Below are 18647 nucleotides of genomic sequence, written 5' to 3'. Positions count from 1 at the left end.
GATATCCCGCTTTATCACTACCCGAAGGAGTCTCAAAGCGGCTAACATTCTCCTTTCCCTTCCTCCCCCACAACAAACACTCTGAGAGGTGAGTGGGGCTAAGAGACTTCAGAGAAGTGTGACTAGCCCAAGGTCACCCAGCAGCTGCATGTGGAGGAGTGGGGAATCGAACCCAGTTCACCAGATTACGGGTCCACCGCTCTTAACCACTACACCACACTGGCTCTCAGCTTAGAAACATTTGGAGGGCCAAAGATTTCCCACGGCTGGTGTGGACAATCCTGATCTAGATGGACCGATTATATAAGGCTGCTTCCTGCACTCCTGATTTGATCATTAATATGCAGCGATGAAATTGGGCATTTTAAGTGCCCTCGTTAGATGCTGATGTGTATTACTTCATTTACTTCAGTATGTAGTTAGCCTGCCCTGCTGCACTTGGGGCTGCTACTGCTTATTCTGCAGAGTAGGGTCCCTGGATATCTGCCTCAAAGACCTGCCTAGACAGCACCACTGTTAGTACACATATTTGGAAATGCAGTAGCTCAGCACAAACTGACCAGGGGCTTATCTACACCTCTTTTTGATTTCTCTCCGTTTCCTATCTTTCTAAAGTTCTAAATAATGCTGTTTTCACAAATATATGCATTTTCAATGCACACTTTCACCTAATATTCACATGTTTGTACACAGGGCAGCAAATTTTGTAGAGGTGCAAATTTTGAAAAAAATAGCTGCATTTTTGTTTGCATATTGTTTTGGGAATTCTGAATTTCCAGTGAGTCCGGAAATATCAGTTATAGATCAGCCTGTAAGGATGCCAGTTCAGAATCCAGAACTCAAAACAGTGACACCAAGAAGGATCCACACGCACACACCCCACACAGCATAACAAACCAAGGACTCTAAAATTCAGACATTTCTTCCTCAGATATAAAATGTGAAGTTGACAGCATGCAGTCAGTAGCTCTACATTTATCTCATAGGAAGAGAGAATAAGCCTCTTCTGAATTACTCTTAAACATGACTTGCGCCTCTTTGGGTCGGTATTTCTCTCTGGCAAACAATCAAGTTCCTTTGATTTTTTAAAAACCCAAAATCATTTATCTATTTTATGTGTGTCATGTTTGTGCTTTACTAGGCTGACTAGTGAATTTTCAATATGAGGAGCACCACAGTCCTAGACAAGGGAAGATTTTACTTCATGCCAGTGATAACTGTGCTGTCTTTTCCCCATGAATTATAATATCCTGTTCCAGGCAGTGTGCTGTTTTATTTCCAAAACTGCAGCAGCAAAACAACGGAAAGTGTTTTGAGCTTCTGAGAAAAGGAAATTCTGACAGTTTTGTGTTCAAGATAAAGACCAGTGCTTTATGATTAAACTGCAAGGAGGGCTTGTGTAGCAATTCAAAATGTTTAGACAACAGAATGGTGCATTTTCACATAACTTACATAGATTGTCAAGCATATTTTCAGTACAGGTGTTGTTGTTTTTACTATAATTAGGTTTTACTACTTATCATTAAATTAGAAGAGCAGATCTTGTTTCTCTCTCTCTTTCATTCGACACTGAACAGCCGCTGAAGGGTGAGTGGGATCTGTCAGCTCTGCTTTGTAATTAATTCATAATTTAAATTTATTAGGGGTGCTGCAGAATAGTTAATTCAGAAACCAAGGCTGTCCAAATTAATTATAAACAGGCACTTTCATGTTTGTTATGGCATTGGTGCAGTGCGAGTTTTCTAGAAAAAGAGATGCCAGAACTTACTATGAACACCTCCCTCGTTCTCTTAGAATGGCAATGGCACCCACCTGAGAGGTGCTGGAACTGACTTCCAGTGAGTTCAGGCTGAGAAGAGCTCTGCATTGGTGCATACAATGACATAGAAGCACCTGAGCAGTTTCTCAGCCTGCACGGTAGGGTTCCACCAACCCTGCTACCAGATTTGTCCCTGTGTGGTTGAATAAACATGTTAGAAGCATCTGAGAGAATGCAGTCTTTTCTGTGCAGCTCGTAGTTTTCTTACAGCTCCTTCAAACCTCATAGCACAAGGGAATTACATCTGAAAGGCACTCAAGAGTTCCAGGTAGGCTTTCCCCCGGTGTTTTGGCATGACTAGACCTCACAGAACATCCTATACACAGACCATTGCTCCATCTAGCTCAGAATTGTCAACTCCCATCCTTCCCAACTAGCATTGTCAATGGCCACGGAGGATGGGATTGTAGTCCTGCAAAATCTGGGGGGGCCACGTGTTCCCCACCTCTAGTCTACAATTAATAGCTGTGACTACCTAGGGTTTCAGGATGCAGGTGGTGCTGTGGGCTAAACCACAGAGCCTAGGACTTGCCGATCAGAAGGTCGGTGGTTCGAATCCCCGCGACGGGGTGAGCTCCCGTTGCTTGGTCCCTGCTCCTGCCAACCTAGCAGTTTGAAAGCACGAAGTGCAAGTAGATAAATAGGTACCACTCCAGCAGGAAGGTAAACAGCATTTCTGTGTGCTGCTCTGGTTCGCAAGAAGCGTCTTAGTCATGCTGGCCACATGACCCGGAAGCTGTACGCCGGCTCCCTCGGCCAATAAAACGAGATTGAGTCGGCCATGACTGGACCTAATGGTCAGGGGTCTCTTTACCTTTTTACCTAGGGTTTCAGTCTGGGTTGTTTCCCAGCCCTATTTGGATTGAGCTTGGGACCTTCTGCATGCAAAGCAAGATGCTCTACTAGTGAGCTGTGGCCGTTCTCTGCAATGGACTGTGGTTCCATTTCTGTGGGATCTCCACTCTGAATGGAACTCTAAAATCCATACAGAAAATTGGGAACTGCAGAATTCATTGGTGTGCAGGTACCAAACTAACCCTTCGGTTTGATTGAAAAGTACAAATTAGTAAAGTCCTGCTATATAGCACATGGAATATATTTATTTTTATGTACATGCACCTAGGTAAATGGATTTTTCAAAGCTTACTTTTTTACTGTTTTAATTGAAGTATGAGGTGTTTTTTTTAAAAATGAAATTTACCTCCAGACTAAGGAACTGCACTCTGTGAAGAAATGTGTCTCAGCATGTTGGATCAGTACATTTTCCACGAAGCCATAAAGCAGTCAGCTGTTTAAGGCCAATGTTTGCAAGGTCCTCTTCCACATCAAAGCATCTGAGGCTGGCGACGTATTAGTGATGCCACTGGGCCCTTAGCCTGCGGCCACACAGCTAATGCCAAGTGTTACCTGTGCTGTTGGGATTGTGGCAGAGCAACACTTGCTGCTACCACAATTTAAGGAGAGAGGTGTAATAGGGGTGGGGTTGGTGATCCGTTAGAGGAAGGGGGCATTGTCATGTTGTAAGGTTAGGGGATTGAGAGATTGGCAAGGTTTAAGAGGAGTGGGGTAGGCTGGATTTGCCAGTAAGATAAGCAGGGACACAGCCCCTAGTGCATGTGTGTGTAGGTGAATGTGTGTGTGTGCAGTTTATGGACCCTTTCTCTTAGTAGAGTATGCATTTTTGTACACACCATTGGCTAGAAAACTACATTCAATACGGGCCCAATTCAAAATGCTGGTTTTGACCTATAAAGCCTTAAATGGCTCAGGACCACAATACCTCAAGGACTGTCTCTTCCCATATGAACCTACCTGGACCCTGAGATCATCTTCTGAGGCCCTTCTTCGTGTGCCTCCTCCGTGAGAGGTCAGGAGGGTGGCAGCACGAGAACGGGCCTTATCTGCAGTGGCTCCCTGTCTGTGGAATGCTCTCCCCAGGGAAGTTCACCTGTTGCCTTCACTATACACCTTTAGGAGCCAGGCAAAAATGTTCCTTTTCAACTAGGCCTTTGCCTGACTTGATCTACATCCTTTTTTTTAAAATGCTGCCTCTTTTTTTGGGGGGGGGGGGTCTGCTTGGGTTGTTGGTTTTGTTTTGATTTTATGTATTTGATGTTTTATGTGAACTGCCCTGAGACCTTCGGGTATAGGGTGGTGTAGAAATCAAATAAAGAATAATAAAATAATAATAATACATTGCAAAATTCAGGGAAATTTCAGTGGACGGCTGTGTTTCAGTTTGCATATTGTTTCAGAAAGTGTTGATTAGGTACATTTGCCTTTACAGTGGTACCTCAGGTTAAGTACTTAATTCGTTCTGGAGGTCCGTTCTTAACCTGAAACTGTTCTTAACCTGAAGCACCACTTTAGCTAATGGGGCCTCCTGCTGCTGCCGCGCTGCCGGAGCATGATTTCTGTTCTTATCCTGAAGCGAAGTTCTTAACCTGAAGCACTATTTCTGGGTTAGCGGAGTCTGTAACCTGAAGCGTATGTAACGTGAAGCATATGTAACCTGAGGTACCACTGTACATGCGAACTGAATCTAATTTCCTCCCCATCACTACTGTTACGTAGACCTCAAAGGTTTTGGAAAACAGACGGTGGTCTAGCCATTCCCACCCAGATCCCCAAATCTTTTCATCATTAGAACAAAACTTCCACAAACTGAGGCACTGGACCACCCTTACCAGAGAAGTGGAACCAGTGTGGGGCAATGCCTGATAGCTGGAAGCAACTTCTGTGGATAGGCAGGACAGGAGAGATTATGAGTGGATGGGTAAAAAGATTGTCATTGAGGACCTGGGCTGGAATAATTGCAGCTGGGCTGTTCTATAAATTATTTGGAAGCATCATGTTCCTGCTATGCATATGAAGCTAATTATCTTTGTAACCTGCCTTGGGAGGGTTTGCCTTGAATATTTCAAATCCTCTAAAACAAACAAACAAAGCTTACTCCTTAGTAAGTGTGTTTAGGATTGCAGCCGACATCGCTCTTGTTCATCTGTTGCAATTCCATACACTAGAGACATGCAGAGAATTTTAATAACTGGGAATTCCAGAGAGGTATGGCTGCCACTCTTCCATAATTTTGAAAGATTGGTCATATTTTTGGCGCACTGCTGCCCGCAATAAGCAGAAAAATTATTATAGATGGAGTTTGCACATACTGGTTTATGAAGGCAAAAATGAGTGTTTGAACAAACAAATCAGAGCAGCCTTCCATTTTATACATTTGGGGGAGGGGAGGACCTCTGGAGGCAGTAAAACCACAAAGCATTTTTTAAAAAGAAGCTAACAAATAAAAGCAATTTTGTAAAAAAAGAAAAAGGAAAAAAAGAAGCAGCAGCAAAATGTGTATTAACTACCCAGCACATGGACTAAGGGTGGGGCTTTCACATCATAACAGTAGATGAGCTAGGTGACGAATTGATCCTTGCCATATGTGAAGCCACACTGCTAAGGCACTGCTGCCAATAAAAGTTGCAGCCTTGTTACTGCACCGCAGTAAAATTTCACCCACATCCTTGCAATATACCTGGGTTTGCAAAACAAAAAGCATTGGATGAATTTACATAACCATGAGCTATGATCCCTCTTTCAAAGTGCCGTCAACTAAGGCAGCCTGATCAGCTAATTCCAGCCTGATCCTCTTAATGTCCTACTGATTTGCTCTACTCAGTCTGAGATTGGTTAGCTTGTCCATAATATGCTTATTTTAAAAATGGAAAACCTTCTAAGAAGACACCATAATTGCTGTATCTACTCAAGTGCTTTGAATCCAGAGCTGGAGTTACTGTGGTGTGTATATTCAAGCAGCTTGCAGGGTGGATATTGTAAATATATATATTTAAATTGTAGCCTACTGCTGTCTACCTTTCTGTAATTGAACATTCTGCTTTTTCATACAGTGGCCTTAAATTTCCAAACAGCAGGACTGCAAATGGATCTTCAAACTGGGAAATTTTTGGATAATGGTGGTTCTGGCTATTTACTAAAACCAGAATATCTAAGAAATAGAGACACACAATTTACTCCATATGCTATATCTGCAAACTGTCAACCAGTGCTTCTTACTATAAAGGTCAGTTCATTTTGTTGATAACATTCTTTTATCTAATTTGCCAGACCACTTGTGCTTTTTTTTTTTTGCATTCCCCCCCCCCCAAATACTTTCTCTGTATTTTCCACCTCGGCTCGTGATAAGCACTTCAAGTAACCTGTACCTGATAGCTGATTGGTGTCAATTGGCAGCATAATTGCTGCTGAGCTGAGTTTAAGATTTTGTTGTTGGCATATAAGTCCTGCACAGCTTAGGACCAGGTTATCTGAGAAGGAGGACCCTTCTACCTAGACCAGCTTATTCACTTAGGTTGTCAGATGAGGTCCTTCTAGGCAGCTAGTAGAGACACATCTGGCAACTCAAAGAGGGCCTTTTTTGTGTTAGCCCCCACATTGTATTATGAACTCCACTTAAATATATGATGGGCACCTATTGCACAGGTGTTCTGCAGCTTGGTAGATATTGAACTATTTACATGGACACTCCCAAGCTCAGATCCTTAATACTGACTTTACCAAACCCTTGATATTCTGCATTATGTTTTATTGTTATTATGTTATACTGGTTTTATTTTGTAAACTACCTTGTTATTTTTCGCAGTGAAAGGCGGCCTATAGTTAATTTAAAATAAAAATGTGTACCAGCAGGGCCCCTGTGCTATCGTTTGCATATGGTTGCTCTCTCTTTGCTTTCTGGTAGATTTGTGAAAATGCATAATAGCTTCAAGGCACTTACTCAGCTATAAACATGATTCAAGTCACACTTATAGATGTGCCATTATGAAATGTGGAGGAACGATACGCACATATATATATATCGCTGCAGTCCCACTGATTCCAGTGACACTGCGTAAGCAGTTTCTGAATTTTCCTCCTAGGAATGTGCAAAGGGAAGTCCTGGGCTGATGCAAGTATGAAATGAGTTGATTGCAAGGGGATATGCCTACATTGTCAAATTGTAGGTGCTAATTAAAAACTCCTGTTTGCTCAGGTGTCTGGTGGCACTTGATTGACTACCTGCTCTGTTTTATACTTACTGTATATTACTTGCTTCTTTTTTAATTTGTGTAATTATTTTTAATTGATTAATGAATTGTTTTAATCATGTTGTTGAGACAGGTGGAATATAAATATTTAAAATGACTAATGAACAACCAACCAAGCAAATAGCCTTGGCTGCAGCAAATACCACTTTAGCCTCCAAAAGTTTGTGCATGACATCGACAGGATACAGGTTTTAAAACATAGATAGCTCCAGAGCAGCCTTCCCCAACCTGCTGCCCTCTAGATGTTTTAGACTACAATTCCCATCAGCTGTAGCTGTGCTGGTGGGAACTGATTGGTGTTCAAAACAAATGGAGGGCACTAGCTTGGGGAAGCATTGTCTATGGAAAGAGTTAGAGCCCTTAGCACACCCAGAGCACAACAGGGTTTTTATTCCAGTGTATGTTTGTTAGTTTCTACCTGGTTATTAACTAGGGATGCAGGTGACACTGTGGTCTAAACTACTGAGCCTCTTGGGTTTGCCAATCAGAAGGTTGGCAGTTAGAATCCCTGTGACGGGGTGAGTTCCCGTTGCTCTGTCCCAGCTCCTGCCAACATAGCAGTTCGAAAGCACACCAGTGCAAGTAGATAAATAGGTACTGCTGTGGCGGGAACATAAATGGCATTTCTGTGTGCTCTGGCACTCGTCAAGGTGTTCCTTTGCGCCAGAAGCGGTTTAGTCATGCTGGCCGCATGACCCGGAAAGCTGTCTGTGGACAAACGCTGGCTCCCTCGGCCTGAAAGCGAGATGAGCACCGCAACCCCATAGTCACCTTTGACTGGACGTAACCGTCCGGGCTACTTTACCTTTTTTTTACCTTTACCTGGTCACGGAAGTCACCTCTATTTATTTTTGTCCGACTTTATCCTTTGATTATTCTGAAGCTGCTTGATCTGGCTCCCATACTGGTGGTTTGTTCTGCCTCGTGACTCAAAGAGCTGAAAAACAAGAGCTTACCCTTTTCCTGCCTGTTCTGTTTTGTTTGCCTTTGACTTCTTAAGGACCTTGCCCCCACAGCTGGTGCTGCTGATCAGATGTCCATCCATCTTAGTGATGGATGCTGGAGAATCATGGTGGCTAGAGGGTCAGGTTTGGATATGGAAAACTCTGCTTCAGATCCCTTCTGGACTGCAAAGTTTAATGACTGGTTGTGGGGATCTTTTCGTGAACTGCCCCACAGGCATGTTGTGAGGCTAAATGGCACACTGACCTCCTTGGAGGAAGTTTTAGGGCACATTTGCAGCATGTTCCAAATTTCCTCAGACGTTGCTATAAGTGGCCTCAACTTTGGATTGCTTGAACCCGCAGGGCACCATCCAGTTAAATCAGGGCTTGCACTCAGTTTAGTAATGTAGTCTGAATCCATTCCTGTACCTTACTTCTTTCAGGAGGCATGTCGGCTTTCCTCTTATCAGTTATTGTTTTTGTTACGCTGAGATTAACTAGCTTATTTTTCACATATAACCTATAAATATCATTTGTGTGCTAAAACTTTGTGAAATAGACCTTTTAGTTCAAGCTGTGAGGCTCATACGTAGCAGTGGTACTGAAAAATTGCCAGTCAGAACTAAAATAAATCACACCTGCTTGATTTATTATCTGTAATATTTCCTTGTGCTTTTCCTCTGCTTGCTGTTGGAAATAAATACCTTGAGTACCACAGATGCTGAGACTAGCTTCTTGCAAATGCTATTTAGTCATCAAAGGCATTTGGCACATTATTAAATACCACTGCTGTAGTTCATTGTCTTGTTACACAGTTGCCATTTTGCCCTGCGTTTGCAAACATGTGACAATGAGCCAGCTTTGTAACACCGATTCAGATTTTTAAAAAATGCACTCAAAAAGTTTGCCCCACTTAATTAATTGCACACAAAAAAAAAAAGACTGAAAGATTTTGTTCATGCCAGTGTGTGCTTTTAATTAACAGAAATTCTTCACTTAAGTAAGGGCTGTCTCTCTGGTTTGATCCAATAAACACTTAACATGTTGCAATTTTACTGGGCTTTGAGCCTTTTGTTTAAGGTTGAGCCTTTTGTTTAAGGGAGCTGCAAGGCTAAGGGAGCAATCCAGAGTCCCAGCCAAGGAACAGTGGGGCTGGGCAGAGGGACAGCAACACTACGGCATTCAAAGTTCTGCTCTTGGAACTGGCCTGGGCAGAAGCCTATTTTACGTTTTGCTAGCTATAGGCTTCTGCTGCAGAAAAGCCCAGTTGGGCCCCATCTTTGGCTGCCAGGAGGATCCATGGCTGGCCCAGCTCTGCCGCTCCCCCCATCCCCACAAATTTCAGGGCCTCCTGAAGGGAGCAAACACATCGGGTAGGTTGTCAACAGCTTGTGCTTTTGGTGGGTACAGCAGAAACAGCCCCCTGCCATCTGTGGAGCTGCTGGTGGTGGAGAAACCTCTGCCGCATCTGAACCTGCCACTCCCTCCCCCAGAGGAGTACAGAACCACGGTTTAGGGTTGCTCTGCAAGGAAGTGAAGTAGGAAATCCCTGGTTGAAATGTCACCTCTGTCATGACCTCACTAGATTGCCTTGAGGAAGCCAATGCTCTCTCTGCCTCAGTGCCACTCCAGCAGTATGGTATAATAATACTTAACCTGCTGTACAAGGTTATTGTAAGCACCCTGAGATAATGTACCCCAAGCCCTATATCAGTGTCAAAGTATTATGACTATGATACTCCAGGCATCCCTGCCTTTTCAATGAAGTTGCTTGAGCGACTTCTCTTTGTTGCCACCCCCCCCCTTTTCCTGGCTTTTGGTCCATTCCTCTTAGCCCTCTGACATCCCATAACCCCCTTTTTAATGGGTTTTCTGTAAATGTGAAGTGCCTCTGCTTAAAATGTGGGGCTAGGCTTTAGAATGGGCTTATTACATTTAGGAGCCAGAACACAGCTCAGTGTATGCACAGACCGATATCAATAGCTCTACTGAGACTGAGTGAGTTTCTTTTTCTCCAGTGAAAGGTTGGGAAAGGCTATAAAATGTCTGTGGGGTTGTGAGGAGATCAGGATTGTTCAAGGTCAGAGAGAGAGAAGGGATTAAGTAGGTGGTGATTGAAGCAAGTGATTAGTGAATGGGTAGATATGTACTAAAAAACACCCGTCTAATAAGACAGTTTTGTGGTGGATCAGTTGCTAAGAGATGTGATAAAATGAAATGCCCTTGCAATATAGAGAGCATTGCAGTAATACTAGGGCCTTTTTTTATGAGAAACTAAGGGCACTTCCAGTTGACCTATCGAGCATTCACCCTGATTTGTTTGCAGGATGATTAGACGACATTGACTGTTTATTGAGAATTCATTCTTATTTGTTTGCATTGAGGTTAGATGAGGTTGCGTCAAAGCATATGTTAACTCATACGTCACAGTGCATTTTCCCATCGTTTTCTTTATTGCAAAAGTCTGATCTTTTGGGGAAGCGGGGTTTTTGCACAAGACCTCCCAATCAACTATAAAACACACAATTTGAATTTGCCAAATATATGTTTAAATTCCACCTGAGAATAGCAACTGTCTGGCAGCGCCTAAGTCTGAGAAATACGGGCATGGAAGCACCCTTTGGAGCAGGATATAAGATGTGTTGCATAGCATTCTACTCAAACTTCACCTGATATACTCTGAGAGAAGACTTATGGGCATTAGCTTTTGCAGGTTTGGTCTAACTATATGAAAGAGATTTATGCAAATAACAAGCAAAGCAAGGACTGAGTATATTTTGCCAGTGACAAACTGCTGCTGTTATCCATTGGGATTTTCAAAAGTGGTGTTGAAATCATAAGTCATCATTACTCGGTATAAAATATAGAACCGTTGATACACACTGTGATTTGCAAAGTAGCATGAGCAAAAAGGAGAAGTATTTGTCCCAAGAAGCTTGTTGCAAGCAGCATTCTGACAGAACAGAGACAAAAAGAGGCACAGAAGATGGAGAGGAGGGGAAGTGCGGAAGAAGAACATGCTCAAGTTCACTGTACTTATTTTTACTTTCAAGAGGGAACGAGGACCTCCTCTTACCTAGTTACAGATTCACTTGGGGGTCTTGGGTGCAGAAAATGCTAAAGATTGCACATAAATGAAGGAAAACAGAAGCTCATACTAGGCATTATATGTCAGATGTGTGTGTGTTTTTTTTTTAAAAACTTTTTAAAATGTAAAGTGGCCATGGGAATTGTAATCCCAAGTGGAGGAATAGCAGGTGAGGAGTTTCTTGATCCTTTCCCATGTAGTCATTTCCCCCCCATTCAAAATTGCCCTTCCTCTTGCTGCTTTTCCATCTGTGGTGATTCAATAACATGTATATGGGAGGAAAAGAAGCTTGGATTCCCCAGTATTACACAGAAAACTGAGAGGACATGATTAAGCAGCCCCTTCCTCCCACCACTCCTCTTGCCCCAATAGCAGCTCAAACACTTGTTTTTACAGCTGTTTCATAGTTAAAGGTAAATAATGCTCAATTAGCTTTGTCCTGTGTGGTGGGCTTCCCGGTCTGTTTTTCAGTAAAACCATTGATGCCAGAATAATGATCAATTGCATTTTACAGTGGTACCTCGGGTTAAGTACTTAATTCGTTCCAGAGGTCCGTTCTTAACCTGAAACTGTTCTTAACCTGAAGCACCACTTTAGCTAATGGGGCCTCCCGCTGCCACCGCGCCCCTGGAGCACGATTTCTGTTCTCATCCTGAAGCAAAGTTCTTAACCCGAGGTACTATTTCTGGGTTAGCGGAGTCTGTAACCTGAAGCGTATGTAACCCAAGGTACCACTGTATATCCCAGTTGAAGCTTATGCACTGTTGTTGTTTTTCTGTGCAGCTTATCAGTGGTCATCAATTACCACCTAGCAGTCTCTCCAGGAGTAATAAAGCTGACCCCCTAGTTCTAGTAGAAATTTATGGTGTTCCGGAAGACCATGCAAAGCAACAGAGCTGTGTAGTTAAGGGCAATGGTAAGTGCAACAGTCTATTGGTTGCGTAATGTTTCAGTAATTTAGGGATTTACCGGTAACTCATGGGCTTACATAGCTTATCAAAGTTTTGTCTTTGGCAACTGGGCCTATATACAGAAACAGCAGTGCATGAATTAGTAAGGAAAGCATGAATGCTACATACACACAGAGAGAGAGTTCTTGTATGGAAAATTAAAAATTCCACTATTTGAATGAATTAGAAAGGACAGGCTAAAATACATACATTTACATGTGTATGGGGGAAAGTAGAACAAAGGAAAGATCAAGCTTTGTTCTAATTGCATTCTGTGGAGGTGGACAGGTTTGTTTCTCGCCTTCATTGTTTACGTCAGAGCTGTAAGTGGGCAGTGGAAGAAAACAGAGAAAAATGCAGGAATTTGTATGTTTGTAGTACCAGTATACCTCTCTTTCTGTGTTTTTGCTTGTCCCTAGTTGTCTGCTGTGGTTTTAGTGCTTCTTCTGGGGTGTGTACAAATGTAAGTTACTTGAACAGTTGAGCCACTGCGGAAGCATACAGGTCCCCACACTGTGTACAGAGACATACACCTTCGTTTGTGGAAACAAGCTCATAGAAAGCCAGTCCTGTAAGCTGGCAGCCCAAGCCAGCTGTGTGCAGCGCTGATTGCCTGGTGCCTGCAGCACCACAAATTCCCCTTTCCTTTTGGTGATGGGCTGGGCCAGAGCCCAAAGTAGGTGGAGCAATAGATAAAGATTTTACTTGTAAGTAGTAGGAGGCTGCATTCTACATAACCTCACCTACATGCCTCTCTGTTCTCTATCTGGACAAGCAGGCGGCATTGTCAGAGTTCAAGGACACATTCCACCCAGGCAAAAACACTTGGGGAATGAAGTGGGGCCACTGGGGGGGGGTATGTCTCTATCTGGGGCAGATGGAGAGGTCTCTAGGCCACATTTGGTCCCTGAGCCAGAGGTTTCCCATCCTTGACATCTATAGAAACTGACCGGATTGCAGGTGATTCTTGCTTCAACACTGGAGATGAGGCAATGCCTGAGGACAGCAGACTAGTTTGGGGGAAGCAGGGCAGACAGTGTGAAACGCATCAAGCTGTGTCCTCCAGCATCTCACTGCCTCTCTATATGATCTGCCTAGTGATAAGGCCATCCCTACAGGAAAGTCTGTTTCATCCCATCAGCTTCTGGATTTCAGTTGTTGGGAATCACAAGTGGGAGAGCTCTTTGCATATGCCTGCTCTCAGTTTGCATATGCCTTCTCTCAGGGGTTTCAGGCAGGGGTCTCCTCCAATTCTATGTAGAGATATTGGGGGTTGAGATGGGCACCTTCTGCATGCGAAACAGATGCTCTTCCATTGAGCTGTCTTCTTCTTTGGCAATCACTCATAGCCGAGTAAGATTGTCTTCCATAAACATGGTTTTAAAAGTGAGTCTGTAAGTGACTGTGGAGGCCAATTCTGGACCTACACGTCCTTCCACAGTGGGGACTTAGGTTTCCAGGCAGGAGTTGATCATGGTGAGGGTTTGCCAAGCGTGCCTTCCTCTTACCACGTGAGTTTGAGCATCTTCAAAGCCCATGACACCTTTGGTAAAGGCTGTTTTCCAATTGGAGCACTCACAGGCCCCTGTTTCCCAGTTGTCAGTGTATATACTACATTTTTTTAGATTTGCCTTGAGAGAGTCTTTGAACCTCTTTTGTTGACCACCAGCATTATGTTTAACATTTTTAAGTTCGGAATAGAGTAGTTGCTTTGGAAGACGATAATCAGGCATCTGCACAACATGACTAGTCCAATGAAGTTGATATTGAAGAATCATTGCTTTGACACTGGTGATCTTTCCTTCTTCCAGTACACTGGCATTAGTTTGCCTGTCTTCCCAAGTGATGTGTATTTTTTTTTCGGAGACACCACAGCACCCAACTCCTTGCAGACTTCCCACAGCCACCAGGTTGGCCACTGTGAGAACAGGGTGCTGGATTAGAGAAGCCTTTGGTCTGATTGCTTTCTTAGGCTTGCAGTAGGAAAAAAAAAAATCCTGGCAAATGTTTAAAGTTGTGTCTTTTATGCATCCTTGGTGTCTTTCCACTATCTATCTGCAAAAAAAGAAAGAAAAGAAGCATTAAGACAAAATTAAGGGAGGAATCAAATCACTGTGTCACTCCAAATGGTTCACCTCATTATGGTTCACTGCTGGAAACTGTGCATAGTTGTGATTAAACTAAAAAGAAGAAGCCTGTCAGTGTATCATTTAAATTCCAAAGGGACAGCTCCACTTCAGTGTAATGCCAGTTTTAACATCAGGCAAGCAAGACTAGGTGTAGTTGAATTTTTCAGCTTTCAAATTCCCAAAAATGAGGCGTGCTAAAAAAGTTGGAACATGACTTGGGAATTCAAAAGATATTTTGGTTAAATTAATGTAATTTAATTTTGCTTGGTAAGCAAAACATGTGTAAAATTGCACAGAGATCACTAAAAATGATTGCCAAGTACGTGCAGTTATATATTACCATTATTATTTAGCATTACCTGACATTTTCAGAAGGTATAAATTAAAATTCTCTAGTTTTCCAAAAGCAGTTTATGTGCTTCTTCATCAAACTTAAACCAAGCTAAATGTTGTCCAATCATAAAAATAATAATATATATTTAAGACGACATTGGATGGCCATCAGTGATGGATGCTTTAGTTGAGATTCTTGCATTCCAGGGGGTTGGATTAGGTGACCTTTGGTGTCTCTTCCAATTTTGTAATTCTACGATATTCCCCCAGACTGGGACTCAAGGTGGTTTACAGATAAAAAATAGAAAAGCATAGATATAAAACAGAAAAAGCAAAAAAACAAACATAAGAAGAGTTTCTACTTAGCCAGCCTCTGTTTTGCATTTGTGGGAGCATTTCAGACTTGTACTCCTGCAATCAGTGAGAATCATCAATGAACAGAAAAAGAAATAGGAAACAAATGGAGGTTTTATTTTCAGTGGTCAGTGAATAGAACACAATTAGCAATGCAGAGTTGTTTTAACAGATCATTGCTTGTCTTATATTGCTTTCTTTATTTCAGCTTTGAGTCCCAGGTGGAATGAAACATTCACATTTAACATCCAAGTTCCAGAGCTTGCCTTAGTACGGTTTGTTGTAGAAGATCAGCTTTCTCTCACTTCCAATGACTTCCTTGGACAATATACTTTACCACTTCTGAGCATGAATAAAGGTATTAGTCCCCATCCCCCCATGCACAAATCCCTAACAACAAATTTTTCGCTTCTTGATTATGATATGCAACATAGCCTTAAATTGAGTGCTTCCAAGGTACAGTGGTTGTGTTACTATCATTGCTGAAACCAGACCTATTCAAAAAAATGCTGTGGAGTTACTATTTTTAACCATGTTAGTTGCCTAGCTTTAATTTGTGACATTGTGCAGAACTGAATGGGGCGTTAATTGCATTACTTGTTGAGTCTTCACTGTTCCTAAAAGTGTGAACTCTGCTTTCCCTTTTATACAGATCAACAATGTTGTCTTTTAATGTACATCCTTTTGGAATTTCTGCAATCTTCATTTATTTCAGCTGCAGGAGCTGTCCTGTGCTCTACCACATGCTTACTTTGTTACTTACAATTGTAGCTGACTCTTCTAGGGTAAGGTAAAGGTAAAGAGACCCCTGACCATTAGGTCCAGTCGTGGCCGACTCTGGGGTTGCGGCGCTCATCTCGCTTTATTGGCCGAGGGAGCCAGCGTACAGCTTCCGGGTCATGTGGCCAGCATGACTAAGCCGCTTCTGGCGAACCAGAGCAACGCACGGAAACTCCGTTTACCTTCCCGCCAGAGCTGTACTTATTTATCTACTTGCACTTTGATGTGCTTTTGAGCTGCTAGGTTGGCAGAAGCAGGGACTGAGCAACGGGAGCTCACCCCATCGTGGGGATTCGAACTGCTGACCTTCTGATCGGCAAGTCCTAGGCTCTGTGGTTTAACCCACAGAGCCACCCGTGTCCCTTCTAGGTGAATGTAGGGGCCAGTTAATACATTGGTTCACATACAGTTGTTTTAGGAGTGTACAGGTCCATAATGGTGCTTACAACCTATTTGTGTGATCCGGTACCTCCATGTTGACTGTATTTCTGTAGCCGTCCTGATTCCCAGGATGCCACTGGCCACATCTTCGAGGTTGCAAGCCCAGTGACTGCTCTGTGCGCTCATAGGTTCTTATAGGAACATAGAAACTTGTCTTTTAGCAAGTCAAACATTGGGTTCTTGCTCTGCACTGTCTACACTGATTGGCAGTGACTCTCCGGGGATTCAGGCAGAAGTCTTTACCAGCCCTACCTGAAGATGTGAAGAGGACTGAACATGGCTCCCTCCTAGGTTCCATTTCTTGGGACAGAACTAAGGTTTATATGTCTTCGTGAATCATTTGCCTGTAACCCACTCATTCATTGCTATTGCATTTACAGGTTATCGCCAGGTCCCACTTTTTTCCAAACTTGGTGTCAACCTGCGCCCTGCTTCACTCTTTGTGCATATTTGGTACTTTAACCAATAATGTTTGCTAACAGAGCTCCCTCAGCAGCCTGAATCGTCAATAAAGAAACCATGGTTTAATAGTACTACTTTGTTACTGTCATAACTTATTTTTACTTGTGTGAGTCAATGGTATTCAGTACGCATAAAGGCCATATGAGAGTTGCTTTGCTGAATCATTGTTCTGTGTCAGTCCCAACAGCCAAGTCAGATGCTTCTGAGAGCTCACAAATAGGGAATGCAGGTGGCAATATTTTCCATTGTTTATCCCCAGCAATCTGGTACTCTGCAGCATGTTACTTCTGTACATGGAGGTCCCATTTAGCTCTCATGATCACTACCTATCAATAGAACGTGATCTACTAGGACAGTGTTTCTCCACCAGCGGGACTTGGGCCACTTTCAGGTGGGCCTCAGTGCCATGACCTGTTCAGTAATTCCTCACTTGGCTGCTGCACACCCTAGTCATGCCAGAGCTATTTGACCTAACCAGGGCCAGCACCAGCAAGTCCTTGTTTGCTCAGACAGAGAATCTCAGAGGAGGAAGAGGGAAGGATGGTCTCCCTCTGACAGTAAAGGCTAGAGGAGGCATTGGAAGAAAATTAGAAATAAAAGGTTAATATGCATTAATGATTATAATAATATAATGGGTATAGAAAGGGTAAGAGGAGAAAGCTGTTATAGCAGGGAGACATGAATATACACAGACAAGGAAAGGGGGATGAAAGAAATTGTCAGGGGAACAAACAAGGTCCAAGTTGAGTGTGAAAACACAAAGGGAGAAGAAATTGCAAGTGGTGGGTTAAAATGTTTTTGAGACTCATGTAGGGGTGAGAAGAGAAAACAGTGTTTAAACTGGGTACCAGAACCCTCTAATTCCTGGATCCAGCAAGTGTTAGAATTTAATCAAGGCTTCTAATTATTGGAATAGCTAAGATAGCCTCCTGGTGAAGTGATAACCTGGGTGATGGGCCGTTAAGGGGCTTGGTTCAAGGTGGCAAATGGGTGGGGGCCCCTTCCTCGAGGATAAAGCAGTGAACTGGAAAGAGAGTCAGAGCAAAGTTTGAGAGCAAAGTTTGATTTCTGTTTGAATCCAAGACTGTGGGTATGGGAGAAACAAGACCCTTTGGGGGTGTTAATGCTGTGAATGCCACCATCATAGGCTGTAGGTTGTATATACTATAAATTATATATCATAAAGGCACTACAGTCTCCGCTGTGCCTTATTTTCAAAAGGAAACATAAACTTAGGATAAGTGCCTGGAACCCCTGGAAAATGCCATCTTCACCTACAGCCTTTGGAGCAACAAATTCTGGGTAAAATAGGAAGGTTGTCACAATACCTCCAGAGGAAATGTGTGTACTGAGCTTGAGGAACGCTGGCCTATGGAACTCCTTCCCACAAGATAAATGCTGCGGGAAAGAATTTAGGAATTTCTGAAGACTGATTAGATACCAGTAGAAAATGATGTTAGTAATTGCCAGCTGATTATGCCCAACTCTAATCCACCTACCATCATTTTGTGACTGACCTCACAGCCATTTTGTGACTGGTGGGCCTTAATAATTCTCAGCTGGACCCCAGTGATAGAAAGTTTGTGAACCCCTGCTGTAATTTACATTTCAAGTTACTCAAGCTAGTGACGGCCATTATGTCCTGGGGTTGTGAATTCCATTTGTTAAGTGCACACTGTTACAATGCATGTAAGTTAAAACATGCAATCTCTCAAACACCTCAGATCCTTCCCATTTTCTAAGATATCCCACACTGATTAGAGGTGCAGGGCATGCCAACCACGGAGATATGCAACAGGTTTAACACAAGAGTGATTGGTGTATTGCCCATTGGAATGAGATGAATGTAGTTTGGGAAGTTTGCGACGTGGATATTTTTTGTTCCTTGCATTCCTTATTTATCTGGCATGTTGAGTATCATTAATGCCATCTAAGAAAAACAATGGCCTGATTTTCTGTTTTATGAGCAGCTGTCTGTAGGAAGCCCTTGTGCTATACTTTGTGAATCCAGTAAAATAATTCCTTAAGAAAACAGTTTGCAGTTTATAGCTCACTAGTGACTAAGGTCCAACATGGCTTGATTTAAGGTTTCATTGTGAAACCTCTGAGAACTAAAATGTATGTGATGCTCGGTCACATGTAGCTTGTTCCCATTTAGCAGGAAAATGCCGAGACTACAATAAACTGGGAAAACAGCGCATGAGGCAAGCCATATGCCCTGCCTTTTGCCTTGCAGGGCAAA

General features: G+C 42.8%; 1 protein-coding gene across 1 annotated transcript in view; it reads left to right on the top strand.

Annotated features, from left to right (window-relative positions):
* The window catches only part of LOC310742933 (1-phosphatidylinositol 4,5-bisphosphate phosphodiesterase zeta-1-like), a 54980-nt gene extending 38504 nt beyond the window's left edge, over positions 1-16476 (top strand). The window contains exons 10-13 of the mRNA XM_083572799.1: positions 5728-5900; positions 11740-11872; positions 14931-15080; positions 16324-16476. Coding sequence (XP_083428925.1) covers positions 5728-5900; positions 11740-11872; positions 14931-15080; positions 16324-16412 — 545 coding nt within the window. The 3' untranslated portion in view covers positions 16413-16476. The remainder of the gene's footprint in view (positions 1-5727; positions 5901-11739; positions 11873-14930; positions 15081-16323) is intronic.
* The last annotated feature ends 2171 nt before the right edge of the window (positions 16477-18647 follow it).

The sequence above is a fragment of the Podarcis filfolensis genome (genome assembly GCF_964270895.1).
Source record: "Podarcis filfolensis genome assembly, chromosome: 10".
Taxonomy (NCBI): Eukaryota; Metazoa; Chordata; class Lepidosauria; order Squamata; family Lacertidae; genus Podarcis; species Podarcis filfolensis.
This window is presented reverse-complemented; position numbering and strand designations above follow the sequence as displayed.